This window comes from Falco rusticolus, chromosome 12 (genome assembly GCF_015220075.1).
Source record: "Falco rusticolus isolate bFalRus1 chromosome 12, bFalRus1.pri, whole genome shotgun sequence".
Lineage (NCBI taxonomy): Eukaryota > Metazoa > Chordata > Aves > Falconiformes > Falconidae > Falco > Falco rusticolus.
In genome coordinates this window covers 11507084-11526000 of record NC_051198.1, presented here as the reverse complement: position 1 = coordinate 11526000, position 18917 = coordinate 11507084, and the positions used below count along the sequence as shown (strand labels likewise).

The 18917-nt window shown below is 37.6% G+C and overlaps 1 protein-coding gene across 1 annotated transcript in view; it reads right to left on the bottom strand.

Annotated features, from left to right (window-relative positions):
* The window catches only part of BIRC6 (baculoviral IAP repeat containing 6), a 183010-nt gene that overhangs the window by 153067 nt on the left and 11026 nt on the right, over window positions 1-18917 (bottom strand). The window contains 9 exon segments of the mRNA XM_037405959.1: window positions 886-2280; window positions 3617-3675; window positions 5567-5727; window positions 5825-6047; window positions 7241-7323; window positions 8554-8665; window positions 10574-10767; window positions 11175-11312; window positions 14748-14929. Of these exon segments, the coding sequence (XP_037261856.1) occupies window positions 886-2280; window positions 3617-3675; window positions 5567-5727; window positions 5825-6047; window positions 7241-7323; window positions 8554-8665; window positions 10574-10767; window positions 11175-11312; window positions 14748-14929 (2547 nt within the window).

The window sequence follows — 18917 nt, the reverse complement described above, 5'->3', positions numbered from 1 at the left end:
CAACACCACCATGAAAGGAGGAAATGTGTCAATTTAAATTCTTCTAGTAAAGTTCAACATGATATTGGTGGGATTTCATTTGAAACGTGAATCATCCCATCAGCTTAGCCCCTCTGAGAGGCCAATTGTTTCCACCAGAGCTGCATCCAAGTGCAGGAGAATGAAATGAGACAGTGGTGGATGGTGGAACCCCACTGATTGAAGCCAGAGCTGTTTCCACTGCCCTAACATGACGCAAGGAAGCAGGGAGGTGTGTGGTGGCTGAGGGACCTCCATGAAGTAGCAGTTGCCTGGACTTGTGTTACATTCCCCTTCTACCTCCCTCCTTCCCTCAAAATGTCTGGTGTTCCTTTTGAAAAAAAAATCATTCATGCTGAAAAAAATTCACAATCCTCCATGGCTTTCACGCTCAAGAGAGTGTTATCCCAATTGAAAAAGGCTGAAGCAGAACCAGCAGCCCTATCCGAAAGGAAATACAAATGATGACTGGAATATGGTACAAAAGCATTATCTTCTCTACCCTCTTGAACACCACCAATTACAGACAGGAAACATTTTGCTGAAATGTGGATCTCTAGCACAGAATTAATTACATAAAAAAACTACCTTTATTTGTTTTGGATTTAAGAAAAGCTGCGCCTTTACAAGAACAAGTTTACCAGTACACTGGACTACCCGAGTTATTCCCATTTTAGAGGTTAAAATCTACATTTAAGAAGAGGAGTTAACTAGAGTTTATGCTCGCTAGAACAGAATTAAACTGTACATAAATTCAATGCAATTTGCCCATTACTATTTTGAAACACAGTTTCTAAAATTCTGTAATATAATCTGAATACAGTCAAACCAAGCATTAAAAACAAACAATTTAAAGGAAAGTCTTACCTTTGGTGCACGCACATAATCTGTCTGTGCCCGAACAGTATATCACAGAGACAAACATATCTGGTTCCTCAGTGCCCTCTTTTTTAGGTGGCTCCACTTTGGCCAGAATTTCAAAGTTCGAAAGATCTAGTATTTTTACATATCCTCCCTGAGTAGTTATTACCAGGTGCCCAAGAGTAGAGATCTCAGATCTTCTTTCTCTCCCACTGCCATTTTTAGAAGTTAATTGTATTTCCTCTACGGGCTCCTCACAGTCATCCTCTCGATTATCCAATATATCTGGTGGGAGCAAAATCATTGAGGTAATTGTGTCTTGGGGGTCTTTGATACGCTGGATTTTTACTGGTTCCTCCTCTAGAGTAACTATTCTAGTGGCATAATTCATCTTATAAAGCACTAGGTATCCACCACTAACACTTCTCTGTTCAGGCTGAATTATTAAAGGAGTTGGTACATCTGCTGGTGACTCATGCTGGATTACATCAATACTCGTGCCATTCACTACAGCAAGACTTGATTCTAGTTCCCCCTTCCTTCTATTACATAGTGCCGAGTTTAATTTATTTAAATTATTCAAGGCCTCTACTTGATTTATTGCACTCAGAGATTCAACAGGACAAGTCCGCAGTCCTACTAACAGATGAACTCCATCTGCGCAAGGTGTGATTGAATCTACACACAGGTTCTCCTCCTCTGCAAACTTTGGCAGACGCAGGCACTGAACCAAAGTCCCAGGCTTGGGAACCATAGAGCTCCACTTGTCCGAGTCCGGAGAAGTTAGGTTGGCGGCAGCATCTGCAAACTGCTGAATGTAAGTCACGGGGGGATCCTGCAACAGCAACTGTTCCTGACTGTCCAGCTCCATTTCAATGATCTGTGGAACTGTGAAGCCATCATCATGTATACTTTTACTCATAATATTGTTCATCTGTGAAAAGAGTTTTCCTGCTTTTTCATCAGACTCCTTAATGCTATATAGCAGCAATACAGGTAAAGTCCTCCTTACCAGAGGGGAATTCAGTTCTGAATTAGTGCAGGATTCATTGTCAGTTGATCCCTGTTCTGAGACACTCTCACCTCGAGTCCTACTTAAGCCATCCAGTGACCTCTGAGAGTTACTGCTAACAGGAGAGGTAGCAGGTGATTTGTATGTTAATAGACCTCCAGCTAATAAACAAGGAAAGGGAATGTTGTGTTGTTCTAGATGTTTTTCCTTCATCTTTTCACTCTTACAGTTGGCCAAACAGGGATTTGCCCCAAGTTCTTCTAGATCCTTAACCGTGTCTTCCAGAACATTTGCAACAATTTCCCACTGAAGTTTCTCAGGTTGCTGAAGAATGCTGAGAGCTGTTATATCAAGGCTGACTTCCATAGTTTCTTTTTGTGATGTATGCCCTTTAAAACAAAAACGTGTAATATTATACATGTTCAAAAAAATGGAATTATATTGCATATATTATGGACTTATCCTCATAATTAAGCAAGAACTGACTGCTCTACAGTTTCAATATGTTAAAACATTTCACGTGTTCAAGATCTGATAGTCAAAAACAGTAAAAGAGGTCCAGAAACATTCCTTCCACAGAGACTAATGGTTCTCCTAATTTTCTCCACAAGAGTAAGTAGAGAGAACAGGACATCAGCCTTTTTATCAAGTCTCCCAGTAAACAGCATTACCTTTCTACCAATTATCCTATTTGGCTAGACTACCACTCTGAAATCCAGATATCTAATCAACTCAACTCAATTCATGTTCTGCCATATATTATTCCCCTTGTCTCCCAGACAATCCAGTACCACCAAAAATCTGTAATTCTGCAGATTCATTGTCCGATCTTAGTTGAAAAATATGTCACTTTACTCTAAAACGTGACACTTCCCACCATGTAACAGACCACCTGATAGAAAGAACTCCAAACTATTATAAAACAAAGAGCCCGATCAAATTAAACAGCACTGCAAGAGTTAACAACGATCAGAAGAGTTCAATTAAGTAATGTGGAGATATAAAAGATTAAAAGGACACCATACAAACGCAGATTGAGAGGATTTAAGCATAAATGACAGAGCACCATCTTTACTAATACTGTTGTTGAAAAAAATCCTTTTTATATCTCAAGTCTATTTCCTTGCGTGTATTAACATGCACATGTTCTTTTTTCTCCCCACTTGCTGATTCTTACTCATAGTAGTAAACTGGATTATGGAAAATAAACATGTAATCCTCTCTCCCATCAAAATTTCTCATTCAACCTCTAAGAAGAAAACACAAGAACACCATGCACTGCACTGTTCTGCTTCCAGATGAAATCTTTATTTGGGAAGAGAATACTCTATCAAAGTGAATACCCACAAGGAAACAGTCAAGATACAGGAACCCTCTCTGGCAGTCCCCTGAATTTAAAGTGTTTTGTACAGATATGATTTGTTCCTGTTGTATGTAAGTTCTTTCAACTTGGTTTGTGTTTTATTGACCACAAGATAAGCAATGCTTGATGTCAAATAAGACATTTATTAACAAACAAAGTGGGGGGCTTCCTCTTCTTCTGTATGTAATCTCTCCATCACACAATGACTTAAATATTGGCATTGCTTTCATGATCAATCTTTTTCCTTTTTTCTAATACAGTGACTATAATATCATTGGTTTTGACAGGGCTTTTTAAAAAAACTAAAAAGAGCAATTTCCCTTCTGACCTCTAAATTATTGCATAAATTGGATACAACCCACCTGTCACAGATTCCGATCTGGAATGTTCTTCACTGTCTGAATCCTCCAGTAGGTCATCACTGAAAAAAAGTAATGCATTAATGACACCATGTACACTGTAGCTGCAATCTTATTTTAATTAAAAAAGTACAAAATACATTATAATCTGGCATTTCTTTTAGTCAGCATTGCAAATCCATTGATGAGTTGGTCACAGACACTAACAATATAAAGATCTCCTTCTCCCTATCATCAAACCAATAGATCAGCTTTCTATTTGCCTCATTCTACTATTGTGTTCCCAACAATTCAGACACAAATGGAATGAAAATGAAAGCCAGTTCTAAGGAATCTTTCCAAGAAAAACTAAACCAAACAAATAAAACCTCTAAAAGCTGACGACACCTTCTTCAAAGTTCCTCAAAACAGTCTCTGAAAGGTGGAGCTGCCAGACTGGTCTTCAATTCTACCAAGGCAATTTTGTAGCTAGTAACAGAATGGGCGTATGAACAGTGTGTTGCTTTTAAAAAAATACTACCAGATGAATTATTTTTTCATAAAAGCAGATTCTGCTCAAGATAACTCTTCAAGAGATACAGGCCCTCCAGTAGTTCTAAGAACAGATGAAGATTTTATGCACCTGGCTTTTCCAATATAAGAAACAATTTCTTACTACAGGCTCTTTACACACAGGAAAAACAGTAATGCCTTTGCAGCTTCAGGTAGAACTACTCACAGTACTAAATCAGATCCCCACATTTCAACAAACTGGATGTTTCCTTCATGCCCAAGAAACTGATCTACTTCAGTTCAAACCTCACCAACCTTCGCTTCATGACAAGACAGCAACAACTTAATACTTCTATTCTCATCCAGCTTCCCCTTGAGTAGGAAAGCGATAATAAATTTCATACAGGTTAAGTGAAATGAAAGATAACTTAGTTCTGAGCAGTTGGATTACGATGACTGTCCCATCCTTTAACCAGCTCTTAAAATCGTCTTAATTCTTTAATTCTCAAGGAGTATAGCCCTAAAGCTACAGTAAAAGTCCAGACCCCAGTGGCTGTTAGGCCCCACACTCTGATGTTGCCCACATTTCTACATACCCTCTTCAGAAGAGCAAGCTTCCCATTTGCTCTACACCGATTTGTAATACACAATTACACCAAGCTTAAAATCAAAGATTCACTTTCGTGTGCATTGTAGCAGTACTGCTGCTTTCTGTGATGCTGAAGTTTAAGAAGAAACATTCAGAAAACTAGCAAGACTCCCCAAACAGCTTTTGTCCTGAGTTTTCCAGCTCCAAGAGACTTTACTTTTTTGAGTTTTGGTAACATGAGGAATGAGTTTCCAGTAAGAGACCGTAAGAAGCATAAATATACTGCTTTTTCTCACATGACGCTTTCTAAGCACTGGCTTACCCTCTACCTTATCAAGAGTTTGCCACAGGACTAATTGTTTAGAATTTTTATGCATGTGTTAAATGTACAAAATGAAAGCAATTCCTACCACATCCACATAATTTCTTTTCAGAATGAAGTAACCAGAAATTACAGTGAAGTAATCAGAGAAAAATACGTTCCAGAAGTACACAACTAGCCTTTGCTTTCAAAGCCTTAAACACATAATCCATAACTGAATGAAAAACTGCTCCAAAACTCATATTCCTTTCTGGTTTTTCTGTGCCTCTGGAACATCAGCACAGGGCAGCAATGAGATTTGGCACCCCTCTGTTAGTGGAGTATAAAAACTGAAACAGCAAAAATAAAATGGAACTGGTTTTAAAGACAGAAATTTAGGTTATTGTTTAAGTGTTGAATTGTGTACAGCTACACAATGATTAAAAAAAATTATCCCCATAAAAAAAATAAATCTTACTAAGCTTAAGTTTCATAAAGCGTGACTTAACTAAATGGCACTGACTAGTTACACAGCAGCATTTCATATTTCTCATTTTGTAGATCAGCATACCTGTCTCCTTCTAATTTTGGTATATCTGAGCAGCTAGATGAATCTTCTAGCCATGCTAGTGTTGGTCTCCTTGAGTCAACCCCTGAGCTCTGTTCTCCTGATAACATAAGTTGCTGCACAATAGCTGGATCATATGCATTGATCTCAAATTTTAAGTGGACCTGAGAAATAACAAAAAACAGAAGAGGTCTTTGATTTAAATTGACATATGCTTCATCCATTATCGATTAATAAAAACTGGCTGTTTATATTGTATACCTTCATAAGTTTGGAAACATCCCATATGCAGATCTTTCCTCGTTTTGTTGCAGCAGCTAGAAAATGAGGGCAACTTCCAGATCCAAAGCAGGCTATTCTGTCAGTGCCATCTGTGCAGGGAAATTGTGCTGGACTTGTTGCCAGTGTGACTGAAAGAGGTACATTCTGAGTGTGCTCACCCTTGACAAATGGGCAGTTTGGGGAATGTCTCTCATGTTCAGACCTTTTCATATTAAAAACAAACACAGCAAATATTGATTTCTTACTGTGAAAAATATACACATCACATACAAACTCAGCCCTTGAAGTGAAGCTGACACTGAACTGTTTGAACTGTATTGCAGTCAACCATACAAGAGAGTTCTCAAGTTACTAACACAGCTTTCCCTGCTGTTTCTCAATAGTAGACTGCATTAAAGCCTTTGATCAAGTACTTACTGGCTATTCATATTCAAATGCAGGAATCTAAACACAGTGCTCTTAATATAATTAGTCCATTAAAAAAAAAAAAAAATGTTCTATAGGCAGTAGCCCATCATGTCCTCATGAAGAAAAGCACAGACTGAATTCTACAGAATGTACAATAGAACTCAAGTGTTATTATAAGTGACCTTAATAAGATGAGGCAACGTCCCGTCTTCGGTTCTACATCCACACTCATAAAAAACAAAACTGAATTTACTCCTGAATGACACACTGACCAAGAAGCATGAAAAAACCTTATAATCCCAATATATACCTAAGGCAGAGACATGGCAAAGAGCAATCGCACTACTACAAAATATACGTAAACTAAGAAGGGAAAGGAGGAGACAAGAACTACGAAGATAATATTAAAAAAGAAAGTTTCCAGCAAGTCAGGAATCTGATGTGTTCAAATAACGATTATAAATTACCAAATATTCAAGACAAAAATATCATTAAGGACCCTTTAAAATATCAACATAAAGTTCTGTATTTCTGTCACTATGCACAATTTTAGTCAATTCAGGAAACCAGTAACGGATTTTGCAACTTCACATAAAGGTAAATATGCACTGCATGGCCATTGCAGTTTAAGAACTCAAAAAAAGATGCGTTCTAGCTACAATCGTACAGAAGATTGAGTTAGATCCATGAAAAGAAATGTTGGCTGTCATCTTTGGCATGGAACAATTTGAAATGAAAGAGCAAATCAGAATTAAGAAATAAAACCAACTACAATGTCTTGGGTTTAGTATTATACAGAAATTTGACATAGTACAGGGAATTATTTTGTTATTTGTCCCATGGAATCATTCTGGAAATCCATTCTTGTCAGTGACACACCCTAAACTTACCAGAAATGCCATCAAGATAATGTTGATCCTTGTCCTCCAAAGATTTCTAACCTATTCAGCACAAAATTAAGTCTACTCTAAACATCATTGAACTTACCAAGGTTCGTCTGTAGGCTCCCAGCATACCAAACACACACTACAGGTAAAGCACATTGCTCTGTCATCTCCTGATGAAGCAGGCTATAAAAATAACAAGAAACACTTGATATTTATATAGCTATGTACTATGAAACACTAAATAGGTCATCAAGTCCTCTTCTTCTTCTAGTGGCATAGCAAAGCACCACATCAAACTTACAAAAGGCCACAAATTACACACTATAAAATGGCAGTATTTCACACTAAAAAAAAAAAAAAAAAAAAAAGAAAATATACACCACATTACTACTGAAGAGGTTCAAAACCAACACCTGTGCAAGCCACCCGATAAAAACCACGCAGACATGGAACAGAACTCAGCATCACTTCTAAAACTTTTTTTCTTTGGAAAACATTCACAAGGTCCAAAAAAATTAGAACCTCAGCAGAATAACTGTACATCTGTATGCAACACAGGTTGAACCAGTATTTCTTATTATGCTTCCAATCTGCTGGAATACAAAGCATTCTGTATCACTCCTCTGTAAAGAACAGTTGTTGCTAGCTGAAGTGACAGAGGAAAAAAAATGGAAATTTCCATTCTCTTAAAATTTAGCATTTTCATGATCACATTTTGAGTCACCAAGATATACCTGGGAATATGCAAATGCAATTCTAACATGAATCCCCTGCATTTCTCCTCCTGAACAAGCTTAAGAAATCTTTCAAAAACTTTATCCACTTGTACCTATCAGGCTTTGCAGTTGACATAATGAGGCAGACAATACTGATGTCTACTGATATGCACTGCCTAGCCATCATTATCTAAATCCATACCTTAAATGATTTTTTAATAGTAAAAATCATTTCAAAGAATGAAAAAATGTTAATAAGCAGAAGCAGTGGAATAAAATGTTGAATAAAATATTCACTAAGCTTAATAATTTTGTAATGTGGTCTAGAACTGTTGTTTATTACAACACAGTTTTAAGTCCCACTAGGAAAGTCTTAGAGAGCTCACGTCAAGCTTATTGCTTGTTTTGCTTTACTTACAAAAAGGATATTTACTCAACAGTCTGACAAGGAGGAAAAGAGACTACGTAACAACCAATCTCATCTTTATAACTGCTGATTAACTCAGATCAATCTGATACTTAGAAGTGTTTTATATGTTGAAGTTCAGAACGGTATTTTCTGTGATCTGTACAAAAAAGAAACTGAAACTTAAAGAAACAGCTGAATGACAAACTTTTTCTTTATGCTTTTTGCATCACTGAAGGAATACATTTAAAAAAGGGACTTTTTTCCCTGCAGAACTACTAAACCTTTTACCTGGTGATAGAACCCAGCTTGAGCCATAGGATCTGGCTGTGCCCACCTATAACCCACATGAGGCCATGAAGTGAATGTCTCCCGTCTGTTAGCTTCACTATACATCAAAGACCTGGAAAGGTAAAAAAGTCTACATTACCAAAATTGCCACTTAGAGCAAAAAAATTAAACTATTTATGAGGTATTTTCAATGCTTTAGTAAGCATTTATGAATACCACAGCTACTTATCTATAAGTTATACTTAAAATTATCATTAACAATTACAGAAAAGTTACAAAGTTCTCTCACTTGGGTGCCTAAAGAACATGCTCAGCAGAAGACCAAAAGATGCAACAACCTACAGGCCTTAAAAGGAAGATTAATAAAATAAGCTTCCAGGTAGCCTCGTTTGCCTAACTGCAGAAAAGCATCAGATATTCAAAGCTACTCTGCCTTTAGGGGGGATGCAGAATCTAGCCCAGTGGAACTGCTAGAGTTGATTTTTTTAACATGACTACTACTACAGAAATTTGAGTTTATTAGTTGAACAGATAGGAATACGCATATTTAAAACTACTCAAAAGTGCTATTTTAGTCTTAACTGAATACATGGTACAAATCCTCCAACATTCACCACTCATTGCATACTATAAACTTAAAAATTATAAACTACTAAGCCACAAAATATGAACTCCTCTGCAACTCATTATCTACAAAGAAAAGCTCCTCTCTTTTCCACATGCACTCAGTGCACATCCCTCATCTGAAATTGTACGTAAGAAACAACTATCAGCTTTTGTTTTTCCTTGAGAGAAGTTTTGTTCTCCAGTATCATCCAAGGAATGGGTGCTGCTAGACGGAAAAGTGCCTCACTACTTCTTTCTGCCCCTCACTTTCAGCACACATTTGCTGTCTTACAAGAGAATGAATGCATTAAACATCTCCTACCAAGGAAGTAAACTATTCTTGCAACACCTACATAAGGGCTGTCTTAATTGACATTATACCATCTTAAGAGACAGATCTCTGAGAGCTCAAATCAAAAATACAGTTATGGCAAGGTACATGTAGACCCGGAGGCTTGGGGAGGGGAAATAAGATATGCAATTAATTTTGTTAAATTATTTGGCCTGTAAGAAATTATAATACGCTTGCAAAATAATATTGTAGAGAAACTTTCAAGCAGGAATTAATTTATAGACTTAAAAGATATATCAGTATTCTAACTATAGTCTCAGCTTCTGGAGGTTAAGTAATGGGTTACTTGCTTGTGTACACATTATCACTTAGATCAGAAAGCAATGAAGCAACAGTCTGAGGTAAAATTTTCTCTGACCCCAAACACATAGCAGCTGACTAGAGTTCAGAAGTAGTGTATATATATACACTCTGCAAAGGCAACAACTTCCTAAACACAAAACATGAGCGTAACTCTTTCTTGTATGAAGGAAAAGGAACTGAATTAATAATGCAGCATAGCATATATGCTCTATCTTTGCTAGACAAATGAGTGCTCCCCTTGCATTCAAAAGAGGTATACATGGGCTCTTAAAGCTGTGCAGTTTCCGAACATCTCAACATTGCTGTCTTGGTAACATTTCAGTACTAATTTGAGCAACGCCATAACTAGTCATACACACCAGACTGTTCAGATAAAACTCATAATCAATCACGATGAAGAGTAAAGCCTCAGTGAACATATCACATTAACATGTTACAATACCACCTAGGGACCTATATTTAGGGATGCAATTGTTACCTTTCTGAAAGTATATGCTGGGATCAAGAGCAAAGCAAATTCAACTTGCCTAGCATTAAAGTCAGAATACAAACAAAACAGCCTTGTGGCACCCATAAAGATTTCTCTAAGTTTATAATATGTACAACACATTATGCATTAAACAGTTCATTAGCAGTATGTGTAAGAGCAAGAAAGTACAGAATAGGACTCATTTCTTTGGCAAATAAAAGTCACTTAAGAGCTTACTCTGATACTACTAATTGTTAATCAGATTTATCACATATTTTGTCTTAATGTACCTGTCCACAGATCGACCAGGTCCCACACCAAGTTCTGGTCGCGCGCTGGGTAAGAGGTAAGATAACCTATCCATCACAGAGGATGCTACAGGTAAGGCAGCAATATTTTGATTTATCTTCTTGAGCTCATTTACAATGGCACTGGCGACAGACTTCAAAACATGATGAGGAAGGTGAAAGGTAACCGTTGCCCACTAAATTAAGAAAAAAAGTGCCTAGTTTATATTTTAAAATTTTAGTATCTAAACAACAAATAGATCACGACAGCGTCAAACCCAAAAACAAATGCACGGCTTGCACTCTCTTTTGATTTCAAGAAATAACACAAGAACAGGCACACAAAAGCAACATGAACTTAATACAAGGAAAGTGTCAGTAACCTCAGATTTAAGCTCAGTTGGGTTTATCAGGAAGAAACTAACCTTGTTTATTCCCTTAATAAGTGAAACTTCACACAGACCCACTAAGAAACACATAACATATTACATCCTCTTCAAACAAAATGCACCGCTAAGTCAAGCATTTTGTATGCTTCAATAATGGTAGCCAAGCAAATCAGATTTGGCGATCCATGTTAGACAGTACAGAGACAAACTCTTACCTTTGCAACTTTGTGATTTGCTGCTGTTTCATGTGAGGTATTTTTTAAACCATCCTTCAGTTGTGTGATGAATAAGTCATATCCCTCTGTGCTAGAAACATCTACTTTTTCTATGCAAGCAGATAACAGCTGCTGAGCCTAAAATGCAGATGCGCAAGAGAAGTTAGCATCCATGTTGAGTAACTACAGAGAAGAATTATACCTGTTTTGTTACTCCAGGAAATGTATTGTATATTATATCAGCATAATTCCCATAAAAGACCCAGAGTTGAGCAAGCAGTTCCAAATTTTACTTTGTAGGCCAATCAATGAAAAACTTCAGCAATAGTGACAGTAATTACTACAAGTTCCCTCAAGGGTGCTACCACCAAATGTTAAACAAGTCAGTCATACAAACAATTAGAACCCATATTCAAGCCAATGAAAAAAGGAGACATCTATTGCCCAATGCTTTCCCTTCAAAAGAATTCACTCAGCTTTAGGGACAAAAAGTGAGAGCAAGAACAAAGTCTTGACATTTTTCTGAGTAGCTTTGTATCTTAAAAAAGTTAGATGATAATGAGAAAAACAGTGTTGCAACAAAATTAGAGATAAAAAATTACTTAAAATGGCTAGTATAATGAAGCTGGAAAATGAGGCAGAAAAAAACCAGGCTAGTTTAGAATCTAGAAATTTTTGAAACTCAGAAATAATGCATCTGGAAAGTAACACTATAAACATCCATTTATAGACTTTTTTCTTCCAAATCCCGTCTGTTTCTACCTTGTCCCTCTGTCTGCTAACTTCATGTCAACAGATGAGATTTAAAGATATGCTCTGTGTGCAAAACACAGAGTATTCTGTATCTGTTGTTAGTTGGGCTAACATCTGAAAAACGTTATATCAAGTCTTTCAAGTTACAAACACGGGGAAGTATTTCCTAAGGGCAATGGCCAGTCAGTCCTTTAAACAGCCACAAACTGCTCCAAACAGAATGGGTCAAATGACTACTTGGTTACATCCTTCAGGAGTTCGCAGGAATAAAGACAGAAAATAAGGCAAATCAGTCTCCTAGCTAAGGCTGTATCTGTTTCTCAGATTTCAATAAAAAGACAATTACAATTCCTGTGGTATCTTGTACTTCCCAAGTCTCTTGCAGATGACAGAAGTACACCACAAAGACTCTGGAAGTTCGTAAATTTACAGAGTTCTATGGGGAAATAAAAAAAGCATAGAGGCTGCATCATAACTTCTCAACGCTGACAATTAGGAATGCATAAAGATGCAAAGCATTACCAGCAGATCAATCACATAAAAAGACTATTTAAGTGCAAAGATTTGCAGAACAGTTCTAGAGACTAACAAAACATAAAGGCTCTTGCTTAGATAAAGGTTCTTGACCTTCTGATGATAAAAGAGGTGGACCGATGTGTTTGTATGATATTTGCTTAATATTTACTAAAACTTTGAGGCCTGGGTAACTCATCTTTAAAATGTAAAGCAAGAACTGAAGACTGTTGATTTTTCTCCTCCCACCTCACTGATCTGGCCATCAACTCCCCAGATCTGCTACTGAATTACAGTATTTTCTATTCCCTTCTACAGAAAGGATCTTTTGTGGAGAAGTGGTCTATTTTAACCTTGAAAGAAGGGTCTGTAAACTCTTTAGAACCAAAGAATCTTTAGCTAAAACAGACACAAACCTACAGGCTGTATTCACAGAATCGCGGAATGGCCAGGGTCGGAAGGGAGCTCTGGAGACCATCTAGGCCAGCCCCCTGCTAAGGCAGGGTCACCTGCAGCAGGTTGCACAAAGTTGCATCCAGGCAGGTTCTGAATGTCTCCGGAGAAGGAGACTCCACAGCCTCTCTGGGCAGCCTGCGCCAGGGCTCTGACACCCTCAAAGTAAAGAAGTTCTTCCTCATATTGAGAGGGAAATTTTATGTTTCAGTTTGTGCCCGCTGTCCCTTGTCCTGTCACCAGGCACCACTGAAATGAGCCTGGCCCCATTCCCTTGGCACTCGCCCTTAAGAGATGTGTATGCATTGATAAGATCCCTCTCAGTCTTTCCTTCTCCAGGCTAAACAGGCCCAGCTCTCCCAGCCTTTCCTCATCAGGGAGATGCTCCAGTCCCCTCATCACCTTTGGATCCCTCCGCTGGACCGTCTCCAGTACTTCCCTGTCTCTCCTGAACAGGGAAACCTGGATCTGGACACCATACTCCAGATGTGGTCTCAGCTGGCGAACCACGTGAGACTGCAAAACCAGTGACAGCAAAACTTATGAAAGGAAATGCTGACTTCTGTCTCTTCATACTCTGCCACGCATACCAAGATTTCGTAGTTACCCACAAAGAGTGTAAAAATTATGCCAGTGGCAACAAGCCTGAGGAGCCTGGAAAGCTCTCTTTGAAGACCTCTATGAAGTAACATTTTATTGCTGTTGCTTCTACTCAAGACAAGTAGTTTTAAACCTCACATATAACACACATTCTTGGTTCATAATAAGCACCTATTATTCAATATTCCAAGAGTGCATACATATTTTAAAACAATACTCAGGATAAGTTTTTGTTGGTGGTGCATCATTAAATATAAATTCCATTTCCCACAGAGGTGCATGGGAAGTGCTCTTTTCTCAGAGTGCTTTAAAGACTCAGAATCTGGATCTAGTAGTCCAGGTTTGGGGTTTTTTTGACTGTAAACACTATTCTAAATATTATCACTGGCAGATGCTCTATGCTTTTCCCAAACAAAGAATTAATCTTGCTTGCAATTGAAAGTGAGGTACAGATTTACTTCCCAGGTCTATTACTTCATAATCATTACAAAGGTGAAAGCTGCTTTCCTCATCACCAAGTGCCTCAGAATAGAAACAATTATTAGCTGTCTTGCATTAGGCAACATTTGAAAATAAGAATGTACATGTTGCCTCACCTAATCAACACTAAGCTAGCTAAACATAAACCAACACGACTCTAAAAAAATATAAACGTATACATTAGCTTCACTTGAAGCGATACTAAATGCTGGGTTGTGTCTCAAATCAGGAGGAATCGTGTTACAGCTGTGATAGTCCAAACATAAAAGGGAAGCCCAGTTTGCAGGGAAAAAAAAGTCTTTTATTAGACCAACGGACCTAGCCAGAGAAGTCAGATTCAAACATTAATTCTTCACATATACCAACACTACATTAGCTGATTTTAATTGTCTCTTTTCCCCTGAAAAGCTAAAAAAAATAAAAAAAAAATTCAGGGATGCCTAGCAGCCCAGACTGACTTCTAGAAGTGCATACAGATTCCATACATAAGCACTAACAAAGCTCTAGAAATTAGTCCTTATTCCTATTATTCCTAGCCACTAAAAAGTTCTTGTGTCTGGAATAACGTGCTCTTGATGAGGCAAACTCTTATTCATTTGAGATACAGGTACCTGCAAAAAGCTATCGCCCCATGACAGCTAATAACAAAGAAACTTTTCCATTACATGCTGTTAATATCACACTAGAAACTCAGGGTCAAATGTCTGGTTTCAGTATTTCTGACAGAGTTATTTACATATTCTCCCCTGCCTCCCCCCCATCCCCATATCTCACCTCTGTAACCGGCAATTCAAGCTGAACCACGTCATCTTGTTTTGAAACAGGTGTTTGCAGAGCTGTGTCCAACAGTAAGATGCCATTGAGATCTTTCCTACATCCTACTGCATAATCGTCCACAAAGATCACTTTATCCACAGCAGAAATATACTGACATTTCACCCGTCCACCTGGTTTAGCTATAAAGGGAAAGACAAAAAGCAAGATCCAATTAGGAAACAGCTTTTGAAAAAGACCTTTAATATCTGTTCCAGAAAGTAACATAAAACTTTAGCAAAATCTTTACTTCTTGAGATGATAAAAAACTAGCATTTTAGCTACAACTTTCACCAGATTTTTGTATTTCCTACATCAAAAACCAACCAACCAAATTCTATACATTCCATCAACAACTACAATTATTTTATTCCTATAAAGGAAGCATCACTCAAGTCCTGTTCCTACCAGGAGGCCTAAAGTAGTGTTTTCAAGTCTAATGTAGATACCTGATGTACTTAATGTTATCTGACAATTAATAAGAATTAAGTTATACCAGTCAGCATAAAAATTAAGACAAAACTGCTAAACTACCATTAAGGCTGATTAACAACATTTCATCAAGCAAAACAATACCCAGACTCCTGAAAACCTAAGTACAGCATATAACATGCCAATGCTACACAGCGTCCCTTGAGACACTACGGTAGCTTATTTCTGCTCAGCGCTGCATACGTGACCTAACAGGTTAGAGAAGTTTGGTGGGGATGGAGGAACCACCAAGAGATAACTAAGGAAAGGCTATGGCAATGGTATCCTCCTCAGAAAAGTTTAACGTTAATTGACATTATGACGTGTCTAAGGCTGGATGGATTGTAAAACTAAATCCATGTATTATGCTATCCATGTAGAAGGCAAATTGCTTAATTCACAGAAAGTGTAAGCTGCTGCTACAGAAGCAGACTGTATGCGCGCTATAGGTATATGGACACATCACCCAAAGGACAAAGCTGAAATCGCTGGATCGTCAACATAGATCACTTCTTGTTGCACAGGAATTTCATTAAATTTTGCATTAATCAAGTCCAGTCCCTGTTCTCCCCTTTCCTCAGACACTGGGTACTGTTTTTATTATGAATAATTAAAAAATCAACATTTAGGTAGCTCGCACCCAGATAAGGCGTCCAGATAAAGACAGCTACAAAATTCTGTCGTCTTCCCACTTTGATACAGTTAAATGGAAATTAGAACTTCCCCAAATATAGGGCACATCAATTCAAGTGCATTGCATTTGTCGTATCCTCTCAAAAACTCAGGCCAAGAAGAGTTGTCAGCTGCCCTCCTCACCAAAATTTTGGAAACAATGACTCATATACTCTCAAAATATAGGACATATGCCTTTGCCTGCATGAAGTATACTGCAATTGTAATCATTGCTGTAACAGTCAGAAACACTTCAAGAGCCCTAAAATCACTTGATAGCTATGAAGTCGTTAGTCCTAGCTCAACAAAAAAGGGTCCTCTGAATGGCAAATCAACTAGTTTCAAACTGTATTTCTGCCAATACATTGGAGTTCCTCACACAAGACTTTCTACAGCCAACACAGCTGCAGCCGAGGAAGTCATTCTACAGAGAAATTTTTGACAAAAATTCAAGTAGAAGCTTTAAGGTCTTTAAAAGCATTAGTTTCAACAATCTACTGGAAACTGTTATGTAAATAAACTGAAAGGTATCTGATGCCCTAAACTAGAAACCTCAGTAGATTCACACGGTGTATGCAGTTTACTCAGCATGATCCAAGTGGTGGATTGCTACAGGATACTTTATTTAACACATCACTTCTACTCAACACCATGAACACTTTCTTTCGCACTTTCCTTATTTCCCGACAAGCACAGGAATATGCTCAAGCCCTACAACTAGGAGTTTAGCAGCCTACAGTAGCCCCAGCCCCTGTCACTTTCCAGGCTAGACCATTCTTATCATTTCTGTAGTGAAGTTACTGAAATCTCATGTCTAAACCACCACGCAGCTAACTAATATCCTCTGTGTAAGCAGTCCCAATTTTTAGAAGCCAATGAAGATTACTAATGAGATAGACAACATGCCTAATCAACATTAAGAAACAAACCGAAAAGTTTTAACTACAGCACAAGAAATATATTTCCATATGTATTTCCAAATGTATGTCAAACACCCTGGGAAACATTCTGCAACTGGCTGGTATACATTTTGAATAGCTTCTGAACTGCTGACAAGCTATTTTGCAAATTAGGAGTTTCATTTTACAGTTCAGATAACACATTTCAAGATGGTTCTACTACTAGTCACAAAATGTATTACAGAACACCTATGACTGCCCATATAGATTAAAACAGTAGGTTGAGAACCGGTAAACTAAAGAATTTAGAATTCACCATTACAGAAGAAGTCACCACTGTAGAAGAAATGCCTAGAAAAGTTTAATCATACTCAGAGCATTGGTGGAAGGGTCCTTTCCAACTCAGGATCAACGTTTTCGCCGTGTGCCAAAGGACTCCAACTAATATCCTTTGAAAAACCTACCGGTAGCACTACAACATTATGTCTTGCCTGTCCAGCCTGGCTAAGTTTACCAGCAATAAGTAGTGATCTGCATCTTCACAAATCACAGTTCAAAAGTTTCACACCAACTCACTAAATTACTTAAGCCAGATTCTCATTTTAGCCCTAATTCCTTCAGCTGTAATTTCTTTTGGGTGGTAAAGGGAGAAATAGTCAAAAATTTATAACAATTTTGCTTTTCAGTCTTGGCACAAGTGGATGATAGCTTCTTGCAATACCTCCATCTTATCTGTCTAGGATTAAAAAAAGAACAACTCACAAAACTCACTTTTGTCAGTTCCTGTTAGGAAACCTGGCTGGCTGCTAGCAAGCTAGAAGTGCAAGCCCAACAGCATACTATATTATGGTATGTCATACGTAACAACCTTACCACTAGCAACCTGAAAACTTTAAACAAAGGCAAATAAACATCAGATAGCAGAAATGCAGAATTTGAGAAAAGGAACATTCCCCTTCCACCTCCTTTGTTTCAAACAATACAGAACAGAGATCATCAATTTCTGGTGATCAAAACCTGACCTACAAAAAATTACAGAAAACAAACATGTTTGGAAAATACATAACAGTTTAACCAGCATCTATTGTGCCCCCTTGCCCACAGGCATTAAAATTAACCCAACTACTTAGAGAATCAGCCTTGTGTTTCAAGAAGTAGAAGAATGAAAAAGCCTGTCTCCATTTCTCTGCTATTGATAGCTTTAGCCTCAATGCTTTAGAGCTTAAGAGAAGCTGGCTGTCACCTGAATATGCACGGCCACCATCATGAAGATGTTGATACTAACACCTTTGATCTTTTTTAATATTGAAAAAAGCTAATTCATCTTGAAAATTGCTAGCCAGGAATGGCACTAAAACATATCACAAAGTCGGTAATTCTCTTGACAAGGAGCTCCCAATGCATAGCACGCAAAAAAAACCCAAATAGTCTCTAAATTACAATAAAGTAACATTTTTATATACAGCTATAAAGTCAGAGTGATACACACATGCATCATAGCACTAATTCCAGAACACTAAGATCCAGGACCAATCAAATATCTAAAGGCACATCCATAACTTCAATCCATGAATGCAACTAGGTCTTTAGCTTAAGAATTAAAGTCAAATTTTTTTGAGAAATAGAAATCCCATGAGCTCAGCAAAACACACGCATTATGTGCACTGATACCAGTTTTTGCACTTTCAATTTAAACTAGAATATCCAAACAATATCTCAGTATTCATTTCAAAATACTGCAGCCATGGGAAGCTAAATGGATAAAGTTTCAAGAGATCAAAAACCCTATCTATTCTATTAACTTTGTATCATTAGATTTGAACATCAAACTATTGAAAGGCAAGAGATTAAAAAAAACCCAAACACTCAAGAGAAGGGAATGGTACTACTGCAGAAGTCCTTGAAATTTACTGTTAGAATTAAAAAAAATAATAATAATTTTCCCCTTTCTATTGTGAAGTGTGCATGTAAAGCTCCAGGTTTGGGAGTTGCTATCACTCATGGTAAAATGCTGTGTAAAATCCTCCTTCCAGATGCCAGGTTAGCAGGCAGCAAAACTATCCTTTCCACTAGTGACAAACACACTTCC